A 25,678-nucleotide genomic window follows, 5' to 3' on the forward strand; every position below is an offset into this window, starting at 1 on the left:
TATATATATATATATATATATATATATATAAAACCACTGGCTATGCTCAGGCTGATACAAACATCGCCTGATGTTAACCACAGCATAGGTCATACTGCAAGGGCACGAGCATAAGAACATCATTGCATTCTCAATATGGGCCAGCTCGACCAGCATGGTGGGGGGAAAAAAGAGGCATAATCTACGATCTACCTTGTAGGGGGCTGTAATGAGTAGCAGCATCTGCTTTTGTCAGCCTGCACAAAACCCAGCTGCCCCTTTACAAATCAACTTGTGTGGACGACAAACAGGCACATCTCATTGGTCAGGATCCACACAGCGATAGCCAGTGTGCCACACCGGTATAGTTTATAGTTGAACCAAAATATATCGTTCATCCTCTTTCCCACCCTGGCCAGGAGTATGCAAGTCGTGACAGCTGCGTTGTTGGAATCATGTCCACAATGGTAGAGAAGATCGAAAAGCGAGCGCAGAGAAACAGCTCCCTGTCCGTTAGACTGAAGCAAGAAGTGAGATCCTTCGGGTGCAAACTGCAGAGCACAAAGATGTGCCGGCCTGCCGGAGACTGCGTTGGTAAATAAACAACATGCCATTTCAGCAATTCATAACATGGAAATAACTGAGATCTTAACCTGTGACCACTGCATGCAGTCTGTTTCCAGGGTGTGACTTCTGAAGGAGAACAGCCCACAGCTAACGGTGCTCAAGAGACTGGTTAAAGTTCATGAGCACGACTCGTCGCCGCTCCGCAAATGTTCTGCAAAGCTTGAATGCATTTACCTTCACCCTCGCTTTCCCTACAACTATCAACGAACCAACAAGTTGCTAAACTTTTGCTCATACAACATGATAGGCATTCTACCTTTGCTTGTACAACTTGAATACATTTATTCTCAAATATACTGATGAAAGCTTGAATGCATTTACCTTCACCCTCGCTTTCCCTACAACTATAAACGAACCAACAAGTTGCTAAACTTTTGCTCGTACAACATGATAGGCATTCTACCTTTGCTTGTACAAGTTGAATACATTTATTCTCAAATATACTGATGAAAGCTTGAATGCATTTACCTTCACCCTCGATTTCCCTACTACTATCGACACACCTAATTTCCCTACAACGCATGCACCATCAACTAACCACCCAGTTGCTGACTCCATATCAATTGCCTTTTTATTTTTATTTCTTTCCTTTGAAGGCAAAGCTCAAAGAATGGCAAAATGGAAATGGTGCTTACAAAGGAGGTATGCAATGTTTTACAAAGCCTAATTCAATTTAAATTTGCAGTCATCTCGTGGCAGTAAAAATGAGACAGGAGCTGTACGGTGAGTCTTCCGGAAAAGCAAATGATACGAAAGTCATGGCACAAAATTTAAAGACCAATTTTGTTTTCTTCTTGTATTTAAACGTTCACCAACATGACGTATTTGTCATTACGATGCCACATTCTTGATTTGGAATAGCGGCAAAGCAAAACATTTTTTTTGGGAAGCCATCAAGTGCATTTTCATTTTATCGTTTCATCTGTCCAAATGCAATCCCGGTTAACGGTGCACACAGAACATTAAATATCACGGATCGTAGCGGAAGATACAGGGAAGGCTGAGTTCCAAAGATTTCCATTTCAGGAATAATGCAGTCGCAAAAAATAATTAAAAAAAAAAGATCAAAATAAAAACAACCAAGCACGGCAATGAAGTGAAAGAAAAACCGGTATGGAGGAAACGTCCAGGAGCAATGTCCCACTTTCTGAAAAACAAATCCGTTTGAGCTTTTCAATCGGACGTTCCTCAACAAACACACCTTTGTACAAGTTTGCAAACGCTTAGTGAGCGCCGGTACTTCGTGGCTTCGCAATGTCCTCAAGAGCAACCACACTGCCATAGCATTGGTGGTAACGCATGCATGCAAATGGACACCAAAACATGTACGTGGAGCAGCATTGATGAACACGGTTGCACAATAGTAGTTCTCGTCTCATCTAGCTTCCTGTCTGCTCTTCGTGTATTCTGTCAGGGTCTGTGAAACGTGCCGTTAGCAGGTAAAACAAGGCAGGCCCTGGCACAAGGGTGAGCATGGGCAAGTCCCCAGCAGGATGCTCGAGGCGCGTGATGGACAGGATTCCATACGTGTGTACAACCCAGTGGCTCAACAACACTATGACATTGCGCTTGTTAGACAGCAGCGTACGCAGGTTCTGCACAAAAGGGGGTGGAACGGAGGGAGGGGGGAGAGGGGAAGGCAGGTGGAGGAAGTAGGGGAGGAGATGTGTTGGGGCACAGAGAAAGGGAAGGGGGGAGTGGAGGTGTCAGGCATCGACAGATTGCTCTCGGGACAAATGGACAACGCACACACACACACACACACACACACACACACACACACACACACACACACACACACACACACACACACACACACACACTTTTGGTGAGAATTGAAAATTAAAAAAAACAGAACCAGCTCGCTTGCTTGGTGATGCTCTCCGATGACTCAGTGATGCTATGACCCCAGGTACGGGGCAACTACATGTTACACAGCATGGGGAAAGGGGGCAAAATTGAGCAAAGAATGAAAAAAAATAATTGAATGGGAAGAATGAAGAAAATATAGTTTAAGGGAGGTATGGAAGAGTCATCAGAAAATGGTAGAGGAGAGAAGAGGAGGAATATTACAAGGAAAGAAAATTGAGGGGTGGGAGAGTGTGGAGGGGTGGTCCTTTCTGTGTTGTCAGAAGGGCTATCAAAAGCAGAATCTAGAACCTCCTTGCAATTCATGAAAAAGACATTTTAAGATCTTCCAAAGCTGTTCTCCTTCATACAAGTAAAACTATCCCCGAGATGAGCATGCTGTGATCTTGTGAGCCAAAGGCTAGAACTAGAGCTTGTGCTACGTCATAGAGTACGTGTTGCAGGTTTGAGTGCTGACAGCTCCATGTTGTGTTCTTCTCAATAGTTTGCCTCCAAGGTGATGTCATCAACATCGCTTCACCGTGCGTTCCACAACCTCAGGCATCACCTTTTTGCGTGCTCATAATTGCCTTTTTGAAATCCAGAATTTTAATGATCATTTACGCTTTGTAAAGTTAAAAAAGAAGAGGAAGAAGACACTTACCACGATTTTCACAAGTGCAAAGTACACTGCACATGTAACGACTGAGAACACAAGCAGGATGTAAGGGAAGGAGTAATCTGTAAAAAAAAAATAACAACAATAAAATTTTAAAAAATCACATCACATCACGAGTATGTCATCTCCATCAAGCAGATCAAAACAACTAACTTTTTTTCCTGTTTAAATCAAGCACATGCCTCAGCAAGGCCCCACTCACACAGCAGGCCGCCAGCTACGGCGTGGAGCACTGACAGGATGGGCAGGAAGTACAACGCTGCGTAGACGCTGTTCAAGCGCTCAGCTTTGCGCAGACTGCATGACAGCCGTTTCACGAGGCAAGGCCGCAGCAGCATCATCATGAGCAGGCAGAACGCGTAATATATGAACACGATGGTGTACCTGAGGAAGCACTGTATCATTAACAAAGTGCTTAACCAAATGGATACGTTCCATAGATCAATCATATCAATGATTTATTGTACCAGGATTCCCACCCCACAACCACAAAAGAATAAATATTGGAGAGGCCTTCTGGAATCATTACATTACCTGGCAAAGCATGCACGCACACATACCAAACCACACCACACGACACGACAATAACTGTGTTTGAACTGGCCATAACGGTATTCGTTTCTTCGCAATCGCTCTAAGGAGTGTGACATTTATTTGTTTGTATCGTATACAAAAATTTAGACTCATGGACAAGAGAAGAAAACAGGTAAAAGTGCAATGTACCAACATTAGGGCAGTCGCAAAACAGGTGGACACACAAGCGAGGGAATGAGGAGAGAGGAAGTGAAGAAACCTGCAAGAGGGTTAGATTTGGTAAGGTAAATGGGGGTAGGAAACGATTGTGGGTCAGGGTGGGGGAATGACATGAGATGGTGGGAAGCCCTGGAAGGAAGAGACTTGAAAGGTAGTTCTTCAAAGTGGAGAAAAGAAAAGATGAGCAAACGAGTTGTTGGGTGCAGACCGTCTGTATTTTGGGGGTTTAACTAGGAATGGGTGAAGGAAGAATGCACATATCCCGAAGTTGCTCAGGAGGTTCAGACAGCCAGCATAGCTGAAGGAGCCAGACCGCAGGGGAGGACCTAAAACACAGAGGGACCACCTACCTGTTTGCGATGTGGGATAAACAGGCCTTGATCTTCATCACAGAAGATGCCAATAATGTCGAGAGTTTTAGATTTGATGATTCCAGGAGAGAAGGATGTGATGCTGGGGAGCCAGCACAGAAGAGAGAGCAACACTCCATTGAGACACAGAGAAAGGCATTTCAGGCTGTAGAATAGGCATCATTGTAAATGGCCTATATTCTGGAAAAAATGCCGTCAGAAATAGTACAACAAAAGACAAGTGTAACTCTCAGAATGACTTTCCTTTGAAGATCTTGTCGGATAAAATTCCCAGCGTAGAACGCTAACGAAATAGACCATCACGTGGTCAAACTAAAATATCGGCATTCAAAAGTGGGAAGATCTTGTTCTCCCATCATCAGGCAAACAATAGCGTCGCTGACACCAAACAAACAAGTGGTTAGAAATATTTGCAACGATTACAATAAATACCTCGTGACATGCAACAGACTGAGAACCGCCTCTTGTGGAGCACTGCAACACTTTCATTTCAATCAATTTAAATATTCCTTCTGGTTCTGGGTCCCTTCATGGCCAGGCACCATCATCTGTGGCTCGAATGGCTGTCTTCCAAAGCTCAGACCACGTTCCTGAATAGTCTTGTTTAACTATTTTGGTTAATTGTCGGTGTTAATTTGTCGATTTAAAGTATTTGCACATCTCGAGTGCCTTCAGGTGGATATTTTTTTTGTGTGTGTGTGCTGGGTTCGTGTCCATATCCAAGCTGTGTGCTCTTATGGGCCTCATTCGGATCTGTTGCTGTGTTTCTTCATTCCTCCGTTTTATGCCCCACCGTCGGGGCATTTCCTACCCCCCTCTGTCAACTCACTCTTCCACGAGCATCAATTTTGCAATTAAATTTAATCCAGAGAAAGCCAGCTCATTCAGAAGCATGCATTCAGCCAAATCATAGCTGATGCTTGGCATTGCACTATAAATAAAGTAAGTAAATAAATAAATAGATGGAACGGCACTCAGTGGAGTGCATACCTCTGCCAGAATGAACGTTTTAGGTTTTGTATCCGACTGATAGGCCGGATCTCCATCCATATCTTAACCACAATATAATTGGTTTGTTATCACCGAACAAACTCATCCAGCAAGTTTTGTCATAATCCACCTACAACTTTTTGAGATATCATGAAATATATGTATGTATGTATGTATATATATATACACACGCACACATATATACTGTATGTATGTATGTATGTATGTATGTATATATATATATATATATATATATATATATATATATATATATATATATATATATATATATATATATATATATATATATAAAATTTTTGGCTCCATCTATCATAGGTGAAGATTCACTTTAAAATTATTGTATACGGATCCAGATCCAGATGTTCCCCAAAAATCGAATCAATTAGTTCTGGTCACATATCTAACCTGTCCACCAAGTTTCGGCTAAATTCGTCAGTAACTTTTTGAGATTTCCTGCTCACAAACAGACAATAAATGTGAAAACATAACCTCTGTCCACCTTTGGTGGTGGAGGTAATTAAATACAAATGTGCAAGGTGACCAACGATTAAAGGATAAGATAATAATGACGGAGTGGTGGGTAAACAACTGGACACAAATAAACAGGTGGATTCATGAACTGGCAAACAGGAGAAGGGAGACAAATGGGCATAGTGAGGGTGAATTGTGCTAAAATAATCACAACTAGGGATGGAAGATGGCAGAAGAGGATGTGTTCCACCATCTTAAAGCTTTGAAAGGAAGAACGAGATTGTACCGACTCCAAGGAGTCTCTTCCTCCAGCAGGAGAAAAGAGGAATAAAGTCATAAGGCTGGATTTTCGTAATAAATTTGCATAGTCATAAGTCGAAAGAGGAATAAAGTCGTGTTGTAAGAGTCACGAGTCGTAAGGAGAAGAAGAAGAAGCAAAAAGGCGAAGAAGAAGAAGAAGAATGAGCAAAAAGGCGAAGAAGAAGAAGAAGGAGCAAAAAGGCGAAGGAGAAGGAGAAGGAGAAGAAGAAGATGACGACCACCCTGGCTTTGGATGGTCAGTCATCAGACTTTGTGAAGGAGGTGATCTTTGTCTGTGTTGCCTTGATCTGCACGCCCTTATATGGACCTCCGTACGAGGTGCCATGACAGCATCCATCTCACGTTTGATTTTCAAGCACCTCTCTGTGAAGACTACTTCTTTTTTTGGAGTGGCATTTTCAGAGCTATGAGGCTCTAGCCACGCCACGCACCGAAACACTTCGGCTGGAGCAGACAAGTTCAAGGAACTTTATATTGTTAGACCCTTTTTCTTTGATAAATGTCAGAGATTTGCAGAGTGGAGGGCGCTTCTAGCTCAATCAGCACAGTGTATCCAGCACACCCGACCAGCAGAGTGGAAGAGGCACGATCTGGGTCCCCTGTACCAAGGGCATTGTGTGAAGATGCGATCCAAATCTTCGGAAACCTTGCAACACTCGCAGTAGCCTGCAGGGTGACAACCCTATCGTTCTATCCTATGTAAATAGAGTTTAGAGCACAATGTCCGAGTCTGAGCACGTCGAGGATTTCCTGGCCTCTTCAACTCTCTATCGAGTGCAGCCTGTGGCTGCTGGTTGCATCATTGGTTGGGACATGGCTTTGCCGCTGATGCAGTGTCCCCCTTACCAGTACACTGGTGCTCATTTTGCCAACCTTGGAAGGATGACAGGCTGAGTCAACCTCCTGGCGTGTATTAATTCAGCGGCCCAAAAGGGCTTGAACTCAGAACCCTAGGATCCCAAGCCGCCACCCTAACCACTAAGCCAACACCAGGCTGGCCTCTTCATGAAGACTAGCGAAAACCTTTAGATATGTTCCTCATTCTGCTCTATCCCAAGTGTTCTCTTTCACACTCATCATCTTTATCTTATTCCCCCTTCCTCACTTCAAAACAAACAAATATTTTCACTCGGGAAAAAAATAATAATAATAATAACACAAACTTATTCTTTCTCTCATTTCCTTCCTTGGTTCATTCTTTATTTCTTCATTTCTTATTACCTCCCAAATGAATCAACAATTGAATTAACTTGCTTCTTACTTTAAAAGCTTTTCATGACATTTTATGTCTCATTTGCCTTATTTCACGAAAACCCCACATTATTCTTCATGACTATGAAATGTCACGAACACCTAGCGATATCAAACTAAATCACGAGCTATCATACGATATCATGTGATAACAGTCTGTGAGGAACAATATCGAAAGAGCAACTGAGTCTGATGATGGAGGTGGAGGACAAAAAAATATTTTAAAAAACAATAAAGTAATTAGTTTACGCAGGTTCCAAAAATAAGCAATGATCCAATGGTCCATTACGTATTCATATATGACGTACACATCATTGACACACGGTAATTTTTCAAAGTATTCTCACACGAGACTTCCCACCCCCACCATGATGAGAACGGTTATTTTACTTCCAACTTCAACTTGTATTAATGATTTTGTTTCAAAGAGAGATCAGTATTGGTAATCGACACAGGTCGGAATCCATCGCGATGACAATCACAGAGCGCTGCAACGGTGTGATCATACCGTTGTCGCTTTCATTCCGGTATCGCAGATCACAGACTCGGCAGAGGATTTCTAAAGCACACCCAATTTGTATAAATAATACCCAATTGGCAATTGCTTTAAAAATCAGCCATGAGGACAAAGAAAAACGTGATTTCTTGTGCGGATGCTCGGATGCTGAGGGCTAAAAGTGAAAACATACTGTACTTGCTTCCTGTTATGTCTTGACGTCATACGTTTCACTGTTCCTGTTCCATGTTTAGCCGAGACGCCGAGTGCATCAAGCTTTTTAAATCATGTACGGGATTTAAAAAGATTGTAAATACCTTTCTTCCATTCGTTGGTGATATACCGGTATGTCGATATAAGAATAAATAAATAAATAAGCAAATACATAATAAAATAAATACATGAATAGAAATTAAAAAAAAAAAAAAAAAAAAAAAAAAAAAAAAAAAAATCGCTGGACCCCAGATATACCGAGACACCAGGGGTGTCAAATCTGGAAATCTCACCATTATAAGAAATGACGTATCTGTATTTGTGAAAGAACAGCCAGGCTCAATGGAAAGTAGAAATTTCTGACTAGTACATTAAAACGACACATTAGGGACTCACAGCGGGTAGACGGCCTCATATGTGCAATGAAGCGTCGTGATGTAGTCAGGGCTTGGATTGTAGAGCATGGTGTACCAATCCGAGAGCAGCTTTACCCGGCACGATCGCACGTGGAAGGAGCCCAGAGGGTCGCTGAGCAGGAGCGCAACAATTGCGGCGACAACGCACTCGAGCAAGGCAGAGGCGTGCAGCAGGAGCGCACTGCACACGGAACCCGGAACACATTCGATTGAAAATGGCAGCTTACACCAAAATGGAAAACAAGCATTCGAGCAATTCAAGGATGTGTAGGGAGTGTGCAACTCAAGCTGTTAGTAAAAAAAATAAAAGAGCCAAACGGATAATGGCCAATGTGGGTAATGCTGTATCCAAAGCAGTTTTCACTCATTTCTGATTAGTCCAGGTATCAGGGAAGAAGAACAAGAACAAGAACAAGAACAAGAAGAAGAACAAGAAGAATAAAATGGCACTCGATTTGTGGCTTCTGTGATATGGGAAATCTGAAAATACACGTTAATTTGCATGTTGAAATGTTTGCTCTCAAAAGAGTGCAACGAAGGGAATGAACGAACAGGAAAAGGAGTGGAAGAAACAATAACCATTAGGTAAAAGCAGAAGTGGATTAAGATTTTTTGGAGCCCTGGGTACAAAAAATATTTAGGCCCAACACCCCACCCCCACCCCCTAAAAAAAGAAAAGAGGACTCCATGTTATTTTTGTACTTGCTTAGCCCATGTTACTTTGCACTCAACTTAAAAAAAAATCCGAAGGAATTCCCAAGTTTTATTGCCTTTTTCCCCCCTTGGAAAAACAAAAAGTCATGTTCAGGTATTCCATTACCAATCATCTAGTTATCGCTTGCCAAGCCAGCCGTTCCTCATCAACCATTTTGTTGGAGTGCTTGCTTGAGTGATTAGGCCACTTGGCGAGCACTCTCAAAGCCAATTGGTAACGGAACGCACAGCTCAACACTTGCAGGGGTGTGTTCAGTTACGAAGTTTTTATTTTCATATTTTTTTCGTATACATAGACGAGACTCATGGAAGAGCTAAAAGTTTATTGTAGCTTGCTAGTCAAGTTAGCAGTCAAACAAAATCCGTTGATAAGGAATTGCTGGCTTTGCAAGCATTAACAAGATTATTGGTAATTGAACACACCTCAGCTTGTGTGAGACCGATGACCCTTGTGGTTCTGCCAATTGTGTAACGAAAAAATAAAAGTATATTTTGGGTTATTTCCACCATTTTCGCCATTGTTGAGCTTTTCAGCACTGCTGGGGTAGTTTTGTTTCATCCTCGGGACAGGTGCTCCGATTCTAAAAACTGCAACGTTGCGCGTACGCACGGGTTAATCCATTTACTAATGAAAGGTCGTTTTGTGATCGTACAATAAATTATAGTGTAGATTTATTGAACAATACAGATATGTATTAACATGAGGAATTATACACATTTTTTTGTGATTATTGTTTCATTTGTAAGCATTAAACGTAGTTATTATTGGTTCAAGAAAAAAATAATTGACCACTTATATTCGTTATTGTTGTCTGTCTGTCTGTCTGTCTGTCTGTCTGTCTGTGTCTGTCTGTCTGTGTCTGTCTGTCTGTCTGTCTGTCTGTCTGTGTCTGTCTGTCTGTGTCTGTCTGTCTGTGTCTGTCTGTCTGTGTCTGTCTGTCTGTGTCTGTCTGTCTGTGTCTGTCTGTCTGTGTCTGTGTCTGTCTGTGTCTGTCTGTCTGTGTCTGTCTGTCTGTGTCTGTCTGTCTGTGTCTGTCTGTCTGTGTCTGTCTGTCTGTGTCTGTCTGTCTGTGTCTGTCTGTCTGTGTCTGTCTGTCTGTGTCTGTCTGTGTCTGTCTGTCTGTGTCTGTCTGTGTCTGTCTGTCTGTGTCTGTCTGTGTCTGTGTGTCTGTGTCTGTCTGTGTCTGTCTGTCTGTGTCTGTCTGTGTCTGTCTGTCTGTGTCTGTCTGTGTCTGTCTGTCTGTGTCTGTCTGTGTCTGTCTGTGTCTGTCTGTGTCTGTCTGTGTCTGTCTGTGTCTGTCTGTGTCTGTCTGTCTGTGTCTGTCTGTGTCTGTCTGTCTGTGTCTGTCTGTGTCTGTCTGTGTCTGTCTGTCTGTGTCTGTCTGTGTCTGTCTGTCTGTGTCTGTCTGTGTCTGTCTGTCTGTGTCTGTCTGTGTCTGTCTGTCTGTGTCTGTCTGTGTCTGTCTGTCTGTGTCTGTCTGTGTCTGTCTGTCTGTGTCTGTCTGTGTCTGTCTGTCTGTGTCTGTCTGTGTCTGTCTGTCTGTGTCTGTCTGTGTCTGTCTGTCTGTGTCTGTCTGTGTCTGTCTGTCTGTGTCTGTCTGTGTCTGTCTGTCTGTGTCTGTCTGTGTCTGTCTGTCTGTGTCTGTCTGTGTCTGTCTGTCTGTGTCTGTCTGTGTCTGTCTGTCTGTGTCTGTCTGTGTCTGTCTGTCTGTGTCTGTCTGTGTCTGTCTGTCTGTGTCTGTCTGTGTCTGTCTGTCTGTGTCTGTCTGTGTCTGTCTGTCTGTGTCTGTCTGTGTCTGTCTGTCTGTGTCTGTCTGTGTCTGTCTGTGTCTGTCTGTCTGTGTCTGTCTGTGTCTGTCTGTCTGTGTCTGTCTGTGTCTGTCTGTCTGTGTCTGTCTGTCTGTGTCTGTCTGTGTCTGTCTGTCTGTGTCTGTGTCTGTGTCTGTCTGTGTCTGTCTGTCTGTGTCTGTCTGTCTGTGTCTGTGTCTGTCTGTGTCTGTGTGTGTCTGTCTGTGTCTGTCTGTGTCTGTCTGTCTGTGTCTGTCTGTCTGTGTCTGTCTGTCTGTGTCTGTCTGTCTGTGTCTGTCTGTCTGTGTCTGTCTGTCTGTGTCTGTCTGTCTGTGTCTGTCTGTCTGTGTCTGTCTGTCTGTGTCTGTCTGTGTCTGTCTGTGTCTGTCTGTGTCTGTCTGTGTCTGTCTGTGTCTGTCTGTGTCTGTCTGTGTCTGTCTGTGTCTGTCTGTGTCTGTCTGTGTCTGTCTGTGTCTGTCTGTGTCTGTCTGTGTCTGTCTGTGTCTGTCTGTGTCTGTCTGTGTCTGTCTGTGTCTGTCTGTGGCTGTCTGTGTCTGTTTGTGTCTGTCTGTGTCTGCCTGTGTCTCTCTGTGTGTCTCTGTGTCTGTCTGTGTCTGTCTGTGTCTGTCTGTGTCTGTCTGTGTCTGTCTGTGTCTGTCTGTGTCTGTCTGTGTCTGTCTGTGTCTGTCTGTGTCTGTCTGTGTCTGTCTGTGTCTGTCTGTGTCTGTCTGTGTCTGTCTGTGTCTGTCTGTGTCTGTCTGTGTCTGTCTGTGTCTGTCTGTGTCTGTCTGTGTCTGTCTGTGTCTGTCTGTGTCTGTCTGTGTCTGTCTGTGTCTGTCTGTGTCTGTCTGTGTCTGTCTGTGTCTGTCTGTGTCTGTCTGTGTCTGTCTGTGTCTGTCTGTGTCTGTCTGTGTCTGTCTGTGTCTGTCTGTGTCTGTCTGTGTCTGTCTGTGTCTGTCTGTGTCTGTCTGTGTCTGTCTGTGTCTGTCTGTGTCTGTCTGTGTCTGTCTGTGTCTGTCTGTGTCTGTCTGTGTCTGTCTGTGTCTGTCTGTGTCTGTCTGTGTCTGTCTGTGTCTGTCTGTGTCTGTCTGTGTCTGTCTGTGTCTGTCTGTGTCTGTCTGTGTCTGTCTGTGTCTGTCTGTGTCTGTCTGTGTCTGTCTGTGTCTGTCTGTGTCTGTCTGTGTCTGTCTGTGTCTGTCTGTGTCTGTCTGTGTCTGTCTGTGTCTGTCTGTGTCTGTCTGTGTCTGTCTGTGTCTGTCTGTGTCTGTCTGTGTCTGTCTGTGTCTGTCTGTGTCTGTCTGTGTCTGTCTGTGTCTGTCTGTGTCTGTCTGTGTCTGTCTGTGTCTGTCTGTGTCTGTCTGTGTCTGTCTGTGTCTGTCTGTGTCTGTCTGTGTCTGTCTGTGTCTGTCTGTGTCTGTCTGTGTCTGTCTGTGTCTGTCTGTGTCTGTCTGTGTCTGTCTGTGTCTGTCTGTGTCTGTCTGTGTCTGTCTGTGTCTGTCTGTGTCTGTCTGTGTCTGTCTGTGTCTGTCTGTGTCTGTCTGTGTCTGTCTGTGTCTGTCTGTGTCTGTCTGTGTCTGTCTGTGTCTGTCTGTGTCTGTCTGTGTCTGTCTGTGTCTGTCTGTGTCTGTCTGTGTCTGTCTGTGTCTGTCTGTGTCTGTCTGTGTCTGTCTGTGTCTGTCTGTGTCTGTCTGTGTCTGTCTGTGTCTGTCTGTGTCTGTCTGTGTCTGTCTGTCTGTCTGTCTGTCTGTCTGTCTGTCTGTCTGTCTGTCTGTCTGTCTGTCTGTCTGTCTGTCTGTCTGTCTGTCTGTCTGTCTGTCTGTCTGTCTGTCTGTCTGTCTGTCTGTCTGTCTGTCTGTCTGTCTGTCTGTCTGTCTGTCTGTCTGTCTGTCTGTCTGTGTCCTGAGCATAGCTCCGTAGGTTTTGATCCGATCCTGACAAAATTTTGGTGGGAGGTTTATATCATCATGTAGTTGTGTTTTCCTGAAAATGGGGGGAGCCACGCCCAAAAAACGTGTTTTTAGGGGGTAGCCGATTTCAATTTGCATCTTCTCCTGGGGGTTTGTCGAATCTGTCAGGGGTTTCAGTATTTGGTTAGCCCAATGGGACCTGCATAGCCCCACGGAGCTCGATTTTTTTCATTTTCGTCCCAAGGTCAAGGTCACAAGGTCACGAACTTAGAAAATTGCGCATTTTGACTTAAAATTTTCTTCTCCGAGGGGTTTGTCGGATCTGGCAGGGGTTTCGGTATTTGGTTAGCCCAATGGCACCTGCATAGGCCCACAGAGCTCGATTTTTCATTTTCGTCCCAAGGTCAAGGCCACGAACTTAGAAAATTTAGAATTTTGACATAAAAATCTTACGACCACCAAAACTTTAAGAGCTGGGATGACAATATTTTTATGCATAATCTTGAGGTCATTCCCCACCTAAAGTCTTGAAACCATTTTGCTCTTTCTCGAACACCTTGCCCATGGCACCCCCTTCAAGTTTCTTTTTACGCTGATTTCATCAAAGTATGGATAATCCGAGGAGTGCGAAATGCCATATAGCCTATATGACGTTATATTGTTCCTGGAATGTTCCAGAGGAAGTTTTGCACCAAAGGTCATAATCCTTGACCTTTGAGCTTTAAAGGCCACAAAGGTCAAATTTTCAAAGTTGTGGGAATCGAACCGGGTTTTCGACCTTCTTCGACAAACTAACTCCAATAAGCTATAGCACGTATCCTGTTTCCTTATTTTAATGTCCACAACATTGTTTTGTGACCTTTAAAGGTTATGCAAAGGTCAAATTTTTTAAGTTGTTGAACGAAACTGGGTTTTTGACATTTTGCAGCAAATAACCTGTCACTCGTACCACATCATGTTGATCATTTTTATTACTTGGTCAAACATTATCACATTGTCTCATCCTTGACTTCTGAAACCATCTACATCGTCAAATACCGCTCGTGAACCATCGTCGTCTTCAGACTTGTCCCAATTGCGTCCTGTCTCGACGTCCATAATTTTGTCATCGTCCTGTCTCGTTAAACATCAGGAGGAAACATTTTTAATCGAATAATTACATCACAGTGCTTTCTTTCCTCAAGATGAAGCATTCCCTTTGTGCTGTGTTTATCCACAATCACAAGTTGATACGTTTGTCGGCAAAGTAAGACCCCGCCCGAGGGGGTCCCGTCTCGAAAGATTGCAAACCTTGATCAGTCGTGTCGGGCCACAGGAAATTGCATGGGTTGCATGGCCAACATGCTGCCTCTGCCTGGGGCCCACATTGAGCTCGGGGCCCTGGGCACCTGCCCTGCGTGCGTTAATCCGCCATCGAGTAAAAGGGTTAAATGAGGTCGGGTTAATGGGGGTAAAAAAGGACACATGCACAGGAGGTGGTGATGCACAGCCAGACTCAGCACTGGAGGTAAGTGGGTTTGAACAGCATCAGGAAGGGAATTCCACAAATGGGAGACAAGATAGTTAAGGTGGGTGGTAAGCCTGTATTTTTGGAGTTAAATCAGGAGGAGGTTACTCGAACAATGTATGCATCCTGGAGGAATTGTCAATGGTTACCAGGGGGGTAAGAAAGTAGTTCCAGGGGTATCCTCTGGAGGAGGATAATGTCCTCTGGAGGATTCTTGGTCTTCGTGGGGTGCCACCAAAACTGATCGATCTGATGTCTGAACTCTACTCTGGTACTGAGAGTGCTGTGAAGTGTGGTGGTACCATCTCTGACTTATTTCCAGTTGTTACTGGAGTTCGTCAGGGATGTGTACTTTCCCCCACACTTTTCAGCACTTATATGGACTGGATTTTAGGGAGGATGTCGGAGAGATCAAGTTGCGGTGCATCGTTTGGGAATATCAAGATCTCGGACCTTGATTTTGCAGATGATGCAGTCATCTTTGCGGAGACTTCAGACATCCTTTTGGGGGCCCTCGAGGTGCTGAATGAGGAGTCGGAGCCGCTGGGATTACGGGTTTCTTGGGTCAAAACTAAGATCCAGGCTTTCGGTGACATATTGGATGCTGCTGTCCTGTCTGTGTCTGTTTGTGGTGAGGATGTTGAGGTTGTGGAGAGATTCACTTACCTTGGCAGTGATATTCATGTCTCTGCTGGCTGCGAGTCAGAGGTCAATAGACGTCTGGGTCGGGCCTGGGGAGTCATGAATTCACTGGATCATGGGGTGTGGCGCTGCCGGTACCTGTGCGGGAGGACGAAAGTCCGAGTCTTCAGGTCCTTGGTACTTCCAGTCTTGCTCTATGGGTGCGAGACTTGGACTCTGACCAAGGATCTGAGACGGAGACTTAATTCCTTTGGTACCAGGTCTCTTCGGAGAATCCTTGGCTATCGCTGATCGGATTTTGTGTCCAACGAGCGGTTGCTGAGAGAGACTCGGATGAGATTTGTTACCTGCATAGTCCGTGAGCGTCAGTTGCGGCTGTATGGACATGTGGCTCGTTTTCCTGACGCTGATCCTGCTCACCAGATTCTCTCAGCGAGGGAGTCTCATGAGTGGAGGAGGCCAGTGGGCTGACCACGTGCCTCATGGTTGCAGCAGGTTGACCATCATCTCAAGGAGATGGGGATGGGCCTGGCATCTGCCTGGGGGATGGCCAGACGGAGGTCCCTGGAGTACCGGCGGAAAGTGGACGCAGCGACGCGCTGTTCTGGCACATGCTCCCATACCTGACCTACCTGACCTGAGAAAGTAGAGGGTGCGAGAATAGAGAAGTAGTAATTGCAATAAAATAAAACAAAGAGGCCACCAACTTTTCTGCGAGGTGAAAGCAACAGGCCTTGTGCATCAGCCTCATCATGGGAGATTCCAATGATGTTGAGAGATTTAGATTCTGTAGAATCCAGGAGATGTGATGATGCAATGCTAGCCCATAGGGAAGAGCAGTACTCTATTGAGCTACAGACAAAGACCTTGAAGGCTGAGAGTAGTTCAGATTTATTTTTTCGAGGGATAACTTGGAACTATGGGGGATGCCCAGTATGTGGGTGGCTTTGGAAGCCAGCTTTGCAAGATGTGCAAGCTCAAGATCATGCCTGACGGTAAAGGCCGAAAATTTCAAGAGGCAGAACCTCATCCAGTGAATGGCTGCAGAAAATAGGTGAGATCACAGATATGGTATCCACAGAGCATCGGGGCGGTAGTTCATATAAATGAGGAACAAGACCAAGACATTGCATTGAGGAACTCCAGCCTCTACAAGGATAATTCTGTTGATCGCAACAAATTGGCTGTACAAATGGAGGAATTCACAAAGCCAGATGGATGGAGAGAGAGGAGAGAGAGGAGAGAGAGGAGAGAGAGGAGAGAGAGGAGAGAGAGGAGAGAGAGGAGAGAGAGCAGAGAGAGGAGAGAGAGGAGAGAGAGGAGAGAGAGGAGAGAGAGGAGAGAGAGGAGAGAGAGGAGAGAGAGGAGAGAGAGGAGAGAGAGGAGAGAGAGGAGAGAGAGGAGAGAGAGGAGAGAGAGGAGAGAGAGGAGAGAGAGGAGAGAGAGGAGAGAGAGGAGAGAGAGGAGAGAGAGGAGAGAGAGGAGAGAGAGGAGAGAGAGGAGAGAGAGGAGAGAGAGGAGGAGAGAGGACTTGACAAACAGAGAGGACAACTACACATCTGTAAATATGACAAACATACAAAGGTTCCAACTCAAACAGCATGTGTCAAAAGCCAAGGCAGGACAGTGGTCGAGAAACAGAGTGACCGTTATCAACAACAGACTGTGCACACCAGATCCAAAATGCTCTACAAACAGGCTGTGCAACATGGTCCTGCAATCGATGATAACCTTAAAAAAAAATTACAATTTCCTTTGAGGAAACTGGTGTACAAGATACAGGATATACTGTTGTGGGCCGGGGGTCGGTGGCGAGGAACGACCGCTCGACGGAGCAGTAGGGCCGTCTCCCACCAAACACCCGGAATCGAAGGTCGTCACCCCAGATAACTCCAGTCAACGGGTCGCTTAAAGGACCGTGGTCGCCAATATTTTGACTGCGTGAGGTAGGGTCCACTTGTCTATTCCAATTTACCGAAGTACTCACATCATATTACTTCCGGGGAAGCCACACCCTCGGCCGACTTTGTCCGAACCGATCGCTGTTACCGACTCGGATCCGGCGTAACCGAGCGGGGATTACCAAAGCCGCGCCGGACCAAATGAACAATTTACGGTACAAACAGCCTCACTATTTCTCAAGCCGAACCGTGCTAGGCCAATGAAAGAAAACACGGACAACAAACTGGAACATATAACAGGGGTTTATTTACAATAGGGAAGGAGACACAGAGCAGACTTATTCCGAATCTACAGGCATCTACTTATAGGATGGCGCCGCCACCACAGACACACACACACACACACACACACACACACACACACACACACACACACACCAAAAGAAAATGGACCCAGATTATCTTTATTTCGACCCTCGCAACCAAGGAGATAGACAGGCTGGAGGTTAGAGTTTGGTCGGTACCTGGCCGCCTCGTGCGGTTTGGCCTGTGACTGCAGTTGTGAAACTTAGGATCGTCGGCGAGCCCAGACACGGTATCGCGGGGTCCAAGCGGGGCCAGGGTCGCTCCTCACAGAGGGTCAGGGGAGATACCTGGCTCGGACTCCGGGTTATTGCTCAACAAAATGAGAGATGGAAGTCGACGGCTGTGGAATAGTCAGAGGACCAGCTTGAGACACGGCAACAACGACCACCAAGAGCAATGGCAACCCCTTTCTTCTCCGACAATTCCAACCCAACTCCAGCGAGCACTAAGGGGAGCCGGCGATTCTTATCCCTCCCCCAGGCAGGGTGGGGTGATCGGTCCTCTGAGGTAATCTTTGCCCTGATTGGACAGGGTTTTGTGGGGTGATATCTGTCCCCCTCTGATTGGACAGGGGGAAAAACCCTGCCTTTCTGGGGCGGAGTCGGAGCTCTGAGGTAATCTTTGCCCTGATTGGACAGGGTTTCCTGGGGTGATGTGCTGGCCATCTGTGATTGGACAGGGGGAACCCCCTCCCTTCCTGGGTGGAGTCGGTGTTCTGAGGTGAGGAAACAGGTCAGGTCAGGTATGGCAACATGTACCAGAAAAGCGCGTCGCTGCGTCCACTTTCCGCCGGTACTCCAGGGGCCTCCGTCTGGCCATCCCCCAGGCATGCCAGGCCCATCCCCATCTCCTTGAGATGATGGTCAACCTGCTGCAACCACGAGGAACGTGGTCGGCCCACTGGCCTCCTCCACTCACGAGACTCCCTCACTGAGAGAATCTGGTGAGCAGGATCAGCGTCAGGAAAACGTTGATCCTCCGCCCACATCCGTGGTCGAATGCACGTGGGCAATGGCGTCGATGGTGCGAAGAAGTGAAGGATTGATTTGTTGGCGTTGGGTATTGCAAAAATCGAACTCGAAAGAAACTTTGCAGTGCACACATGAAATTCCCTTTTGACATAGGGAGGAATCTAACTTGACACATACTTATTGAAATAACTAAGCTGAGGGACTGCGGTCTGTTTGTGTGCAAATGGCTTCCAGATTCGTAACAATACCACAGACGTCTACAAAGAGCGGGCCAAAGGATGTAGCTTTCGATCACATACCCGAGAGGACATGGTTAATCTGCCACAATCATCAGAACGGATTTGCCTTCAAGCTCATTGGAATCTCCCACGATGAAGCCGAGTCTACGGGCCTATCACAGACAGGTTAGTGCTCTCTGTCTTCTACCACCTCCTTTCTGGTCTTGAACCCTCTGCTCTTTCCGTGATTCCCCCCTCTCCCTCCCCCAATGTTTCTGCAGGGTGCACACATTCCAATTAAACCCTCTCTGGTGAAATTCCCAACATCCAGAATAACTGCTCACATCCAATCATTTGTTCCTCCTTTTTGACCCCACTTTAAAAACCAACTTCCACATTGTCTTCAATCATATTCTTCCCTCCATGTCTTCAAGACAGCTGTTCACCACCATCTCGGATCATCTCCAATCCAAAAACTATGATATTTTGTTTCCACATTAACCTCCCGCTCACTCACAGCACAAACCCACCTACTTCCAAATTTCCAGTTATTCCTTCTGGAGAGTTTGCTTCTTTAAGGACTAAGAGTCAATCTTGTCCACCCCATGCATATTCCCCTTACCCCTCATTCCTCCCCACATCCATTGTTTGTCTAAGTCTCCATTTATTTTGAGATTCAACCCTAACAGCTCTGGTCTCTGTGGCTCTACATACATATATATATATATATATATATATATATATATATATATATATATATATATATATATATATATATATATATATATGTTATTCATTCATTTAGGATATGTTGTGTCATTTCTTTCTTTCTCCTGGTTTTCTGGTTTAAAATTTCTCCTGGTTTGCAAACGGTTACCAAATAGATTGGTTTGTCGAAGGAAAGGAAAGATAATTACAAATACTAAATATGATTGTCCTTGGGCTTTCTGATTGCCACAGGGAACAAATACTGAATGACGTGCGAGATGCAAACACCATCGTTTTCAGACATCATGGGAGTGCAGATTAAATCACTCATTTTGTTTTGTACAAAACAATCATCCGTTCTCCTTTGCATCACACATGAGGACCGATTCCCACTCTTCATCTTCATCACTTTTTCTCCCAGTTATGAATGATCAAAATCGTCACGCGGTTCAAAAATATAAAAATCCACGATTACAAGCATTCAACAAAAACGTGGGAGAACCAATCACCAGCTTCTTCAGCCCAATGTCCCAAATTACAACGAAGCCCGACCATTTATCCGATTCACGGGATCGTAGCCGTAACGACTGTGCGCGCAATCCACTCATCCCGATTGAGTGCTCCTGAACAAGGAAGTAGTTTGAGGGTTATTTGACCAGTTTTGGTTCAACAAGACATTAAAAGGGAAAAAAGAAAAAAGCTTTACAAAATGTTTCACCTCTTCCGTCGAGAGTACCATTCGATGAAGAACCAGTGGAGGATGAGAGGAAGCATTGCCATGAAGCCGAGGTAGAGCCAGTCATAGAGCTCGGGTGTATCATCACAGCGCTCGCAAAGCCAAGAAGTGCCATTACGATGGTCACCCCTGGGGCAGGACTGGCAAACATTTCCACCATTATTAGCAGTTGTATTAAGAATTCAAATGAGAGCATTAGTCTCGCCCGAAGATGTTGCAAGACCATTGTAATGGCTGTGCGTGCGTGTCCATGTCGATATATTTTCGCTTTAAAAAAAACAAAATAAAATAAAAATAAATATTTCTCTGCATCCACATGTCCGATCGATGTGAAACTTGAAACATAGGAGGAACTCCTAATGGACAATATTTTATTGATAACTCTAATGTCATAGGTCACATTGTACGGAAGCCACATTGGATTAAAGAAAGAAAAAAATTGGACATCGCTGATCTGTATCCGGACCTTAACAAAGGTCTAATTAGCTTGTTGTCACCTAACCAACACATCCACCTGGTTTTGTGACAACTCGTCCATAAACTTTTTTAGATATAGCACTATCTCTCAATGGTGAAGAATCAATTAAAAAAATTTTTATCAAATCCAGATCTTCACCAAAATCGAATCAATTAGTCCTTGCCACACACCCAACCTGTCCACCAAGTTTGATCCGAATCAGTCTACAACTTTTTGAGATATCCTACACACAGACAGACAGACAGATAGACAAACAGGGGTAAAAACATCAGTAACCTCCTTCACCTTCGGTGACAGAGGTAATAACACTGAACAACAAATTTCAAAAAAAAATTTTTACTGGAGATGTGTAAAGTGATTAAGACTAATTTGGGTACGCTGATTTCAAAAATCATAACCGTTTTGCTGTATCACGTCAGGATTTTCAGGAACAGAAATATTCCCATTGCCTAGAAGTCAGGATTTCAATGAAATTTACATATGTCTTTAACATGTCTATTTCGTACAATTGTTGTTAACTTGTGTTATATTTCTTTCTTTCAGATAAAGATGAGTAGGCGTTCCTGTGCCAATCATCCTGACAACTTCTGTTATGTCTGTGGTCGGTATACCAAAAAAGATCAACAGCGAAGTATATCTACAGCAGTGAAAATGAAGGCCGCCTACTTTCACTACTTTGGGTGTAAGGTGGGGGACCAAGAACAGAGCTGGGCACCACACATCTGCTGCACAAGCTGTCACACAACCTTGACTCAGTGGTTGGTGGGCAAGCACGCGAGCATGCCATTTGCGGTGCCCATGATATGGCGTGAGCCACAGAATCATCATGATGATTGTTATTTCTGCTGCACAAGCATCGCCGGCTTCAACAAGAAGAATAAAGGTCACATCAAGTACGCTGACTGCGTCTCTGCTCGTAAACCTGTGCCTCATGATGACGAGAACCCCGTTCCAACACCTCCAGCTGATCAGAACATAGCTGTAAGCAGTGGTGAAGAGGATGGTGATGATGAACCTTTTGAACCCGACACTCAAGAATCACACCTTCTGAACCAGGGAGACTTAAATGATCTTGTAAGAGATCTCTCGCTGTCAAAGGCGAAGGCAGAGCTGCTTGGATCAAGGCTGCAGCAGTGGAATCTACTTGAACCTAACACCAAGATATCCTTGTTCAGAGCACGTCACAGATACATGGCTGAGTTCTTTGAGATGGAAGACACGATGACATTCTGCAGTGACATCAACGGTCTGTTGAAAGAACTTGGGTGTGATCACGATCCTGCAGACTGACGCCTCTTCATCGACTCGGGGAAGAACAGCTTGAAGGCTGTTTTGCTCCACAATGGCAACGAGAAACCATCAGTCCCACTGGCTCACGCGTTCGGCATGACAGAGACCTATGAGACTATGCGGCAGCTGCTTGATTCCATCAAGTACAATGACTTCAACTGGCACATCTGCGGAGACTTGAAAGTGGTGGCACTGTTGTTAGGGCTGCAGTCAGGCTACACGAAATACATGTGCTTCCTTTGTCTCTGGGATAGCAGAGACGACAAGAATCACTGGACGAAGAAAGATTGGGAAGAGCGAAAAGAGCATGTACCTGGTCGACACAATGTGAAGCATGTCGCCCTTGTCGACCCAGCCAAGGTTTTCCTTCCACCACTCCACATAAAGCTCGGCTTGATGAAAAGTTTTGTACGGGCAATGGATCTGAATGGGCGTGGGTTTATATACCTCAAGGAAAAGTTTGGCAACACCTTGTCGGAGGCCAAGATCAAGGCTGGTGTCTTTGTTGGACCGCAAATCCGACAGATTATGAAGGACGAAACTTTTCCGACAACTCTAAACCCCAAAGAGCTGGCAGCGTGGAGGAGCTTCAAAGCTGTGACGGACAACTTCTTGGGGAACGAGCGCGCGGACAACTATGAAGAAATAGTGCAGCAGCTGCTGGAGTCCTTCAGGAAACTTGGCTCCAGGATGTCCCTGAAAATCCATTTCCTACACCAGCACCTGAACTTCTTCCCTGACAACTTGGGAGCAGTCTCGGACGAGCACGGCGAGCGATTCCACCAAGAGATTTCACTCATGGAGACGCGTTACCAAGGGCGGCACAACCCGAACATGATGGGCGATTTCTGCTGGTTCCTGCATCGTGAAACTGACACAGAGCAGCACAAACGCAAAGCCAAATGCCTAAAGCATTTTTAATTACATTCTAGTGGAGTTTTTCTGTAATTTCTATAATTTTGAAGCATTCATGATGAAATAAATGAATAAATGAATTTTTGTAAATTTCATTGAAATCCTGACTTCTAGGCAATGGGAATATTTCTGTTACTGAAAATCCTGACGTGATACAGCAAAACGGTTATGATTTTTGAAATCAGCGTACCCAAATTAGTCTAAATCACTTTACACATCTCCAGTAAAAATTTTTTGTTGTTCAGTGTAATCATCCCACACTTCGACATATTGAGGATTTATACTCACACCACATTCACTGTAGGTGACACTGTCATTATCGATGGGGATGAGAGTTCGCCCGCAGTACCGGCCAGGACATTTAGCGGGGAAGTTGACAGCTGGAAGGGAATATGAAAAAAAATGTCAGCGAACACACACCGAGTGCAAGACTTGTTCAACAGATCGCCCAGATCAACGAACTCAATAAATATTTAATTAACAAAATATCAGGAGCTCTAAACTCCAATAAACTCGTACTCTCAAGGGACAACCCACCCCAATGATCACCTCACAAGATGGAAAGATTGATTAGTAGCCACAAGAAAGTACATTGCGTTGACCTTCCAGCCCACTAGGTAACGAGGACCACCGACTACTCATGCAACCTAAAAGCAGTTTCAATTAGACTATTTAATGTCACACAAGGAATCACAACACAAACACATGCATCACATCACATCAGGGTATGGGAAAGTCGCTTTACTCCTGCGATCATCCCGGTCCACACATCCATGTGGTATATAATTTAACGACTGCACTGCACATAGACTCAGGACCAGCGGTCACAAATCTCTGGTTCCACAAGTACAGATCGAGACTATTTTTGAAGGAAGTAAATTCCATTCGTTTATGGGCTTGATTGGCCAAGTGGCCTCCTCCTCTTCTTGCATCACAGTTATGACTGTCGCTGAAGAACCTGTTTCTCACTTCTGATCCAAACATACTGTTAAACAATATTTAGATCGGTGTCCTCTTGGTGTTGTGCTCGCTGGAAGTGTGAAAAAGTGATTGACTAGAACCCTGAAAGACACATGCAGTAACTTGTACATGGACATCTGCAGTGCAGGTTCGGTATCGCCAGTCGTTGCTCGTACGGTCCTAGGTTTTGTAACGCATCTCAGGAACTAAGAGACTTGCCCGTCTCTGTACCTTCTCGATCTTATCCCCATCAGTCTCGTATCACAGGTTCCACAAAACGTTCCCATACTCAAGGAGGCATCTGTCAAAGTTGTGCACAGGAATGGTGACATCGCCAACGTCATCTGTGAGAAGGGGCGTTTGATGATCCCCAGAACTTGATTGGCTGCTTTGAGGAAGGTTGATCAGACGTGATGATGGAAGTCGAGTTGGTTGTCAATGGCAACACCAAAATTATTCTCCTGCTGGACATCTTGAAGAACGTTTGGATGTGCGGGCACGCACGCTTGAACAATGAAACGAATCAAAATGATACAATTTGAACTTTCAAACCAATGAAGACAAGGAAGTATTTGCATGAAACTTTTCCAACATGTATTAAACAATCATGGACACAAAATGACCACTTCCTATGGAGAATCTTACAAACCAAGGATTATAATTACTGCAACACACACACACACACACACACACACACACACACAGAGACACACAGAGACACACAGACACACAGACACACAGACACACAGACACACAGACACACAGACACACAGACACACAGACACACAGACACACAGACACACAGACACACAGACACACAGACACAGACACAGACACAGACACAGACACAGACACAGACACAGACACAGACACACACACACACACACACACACACACACACACACACACACACACACAGTTTTGGGACGTGCACAGTATACTGTACAGTGTGGTCGTAACACGGTGTCCTGTACAAGGACAAATATACGGTTCAGTTTAGAGATTTTCAATAACAAAAACCATTAAACACAAACTCACACATTTCCAAAGTTTGAAAGCTGAAGATGAAATTTAAATCAATTCACCGACGTTTGATTTTACTAAAACTTCTTATCCTCTTCTTTCGTTGACGCGAATTAGTTCAGTTTGTCTTCATCCTGTCAGTTTCTTTTCTGTTAACTAAGCGTCACATCCGGTATCACGTGCGTCACATCCGGTATCACGTGCGTCACATCCGGTACTGTCCGACACTTAAAGAAAACAAAGAATCTCACTTCTCCTTTTTTGTGATTCCTTCATTCAGTTATACTTATCATCTTTTGTTCTTTTTAGCAAACTTTTATTTCTATTCGGCTTTTAAAAATGTTCTTTATTTCATTCTTTGTTTCTTCGCTCATTATTTTTGTTCTCCGTTGTGATTGTTTATTCGTTTTATTTTATTTAGTTGACATTTCCAAATTCACAAATATCTTCATTGACAAAACGCTAAAAAATAAATAAATGCGATAGCGGTTGTTTGTTTCAAATTTACTCAAAGCAAAAAGAGCGTCGATCGAAGCGAGAAATAACTGGCACGAAGTATCTCAACATGGCCGCTATAAACTGTACAAGAGACCATCTCCATTTTCTCCTCGGAAATACCACCAGTCGCTTCTCTGACAAGAATAGTGAGAGGGGGAGGAGAGAGATGGGTAGGAAAGAGAGAGAAGTGTGGGGAGAAAGAGAGGGGGAGGGCGAGGAGGTGGTGGGGGCAGGGAGGGCGAGGAGGTGGTGGGGGGAGGGAGAGCGAGGTGGGGTGGGGGGAGGGAGGGAGAGCGAGGTGGGGTGGGGGGAGGGAGGGAGAGCGAGGTGGGGTGGGGGGAGGGAGGGAGAGCGAGGTGGGGTGGGGGGAGGGAGGGAGAGCGAGGTGGGGTGGGGGGAGGGAGGGAGAGCGAGGTGGGGTGGGGGGAGGGAGGGAGAGCGAGGTGGGGTGGGGGGGAGGGAGGGAGAGCGAGGTGGGGTGGGGGGAGGGAGGGAGAGCGAGGTGGGGTGGGGGGAGGGAGGGAGAGCGAGGTGGGGTGGGGGGGGGAGGGAGGGAGAGCGAGGTGGGGTGGGGGGAGGGAGGGAGAGCGAGGTGGGGTGGGGGGAGGGAGGGAGAGCGA

At 45.2% G+C, this 25,678-nt stretch overlaps 1 protein-coding gene across 1 annotated transcript; it reads right to left on the bottom strand.

The window, feature by feature from the left end:
• Nucleotides 1-1,163: 1,163 nt before the first annotated feature.
• Nucleotides 1,164-24,750, bottom strand: JKAMP (JNK1/MAPK8 associated membrane protein). The gene is made up of 7 exons (XM_085887529.1): nucleotides 24,576-24,750; nucleotides 22,866-22,957; nucleotides 19,877-20,034; nucleotides 8,417-8,617; nucleotides 3,336-3,517; nucleotides 3,119-3,195; nucleotides 1,164-2,201 (listed from the first exon to the last, which is right to left on the bottom strand). The coding sequence occupies exons 1-7, from the start codon at nucleotides 24,577-24,579 to the stop codon at nucleotides 1,986-1,988; spliced, it is 930 nt and encodes a 309-aa protein (XP_085743655.1). The 5' UTR covers nucleotides 24,580-24,750; the 3' UTR covers nucleotides 1,164-1,985.
• Between the last annotated feature and the right edge of the window lie 928 nt (nucleotides 24,751-25,678).

This window comes from Eptatretus burgeri, chromosome 7, assembly GCF_056783735.1.
Source record: "Eptatretus burgeri isolate ZD-2024b chromosome 7, Ebu_testis_v1, whole genome shotgun sequence".
NCBI lineage: Eukaryota > Metazoa > Chordata > Myxini > Myxiniformes > Myxinidae > Eptatretus > Eptatretus burgeri.

What these genes read in the sequence shown, in the direction of transcription:
- JKAMP (XM_085887529.1), bottom strand. An exon ending in TGGTACTCTCGACGGAAGAG is followed by an intron (nt 8,618 to 19,876) that starts GTGAAACATTTT and finishes TTCCGTGTGCAG; the next exon opens with TGCGCTCCTGCTGCACGCCT. An exon ending in TATGAGGCCGTCTACCCGCT is followed by an intron (nt 3,518 to 8,416) that starts GTGAGTCCCTAA and finishes GTGCTTCCTCAG; the next exon opens with GTACACCATCGTGTTCATAT.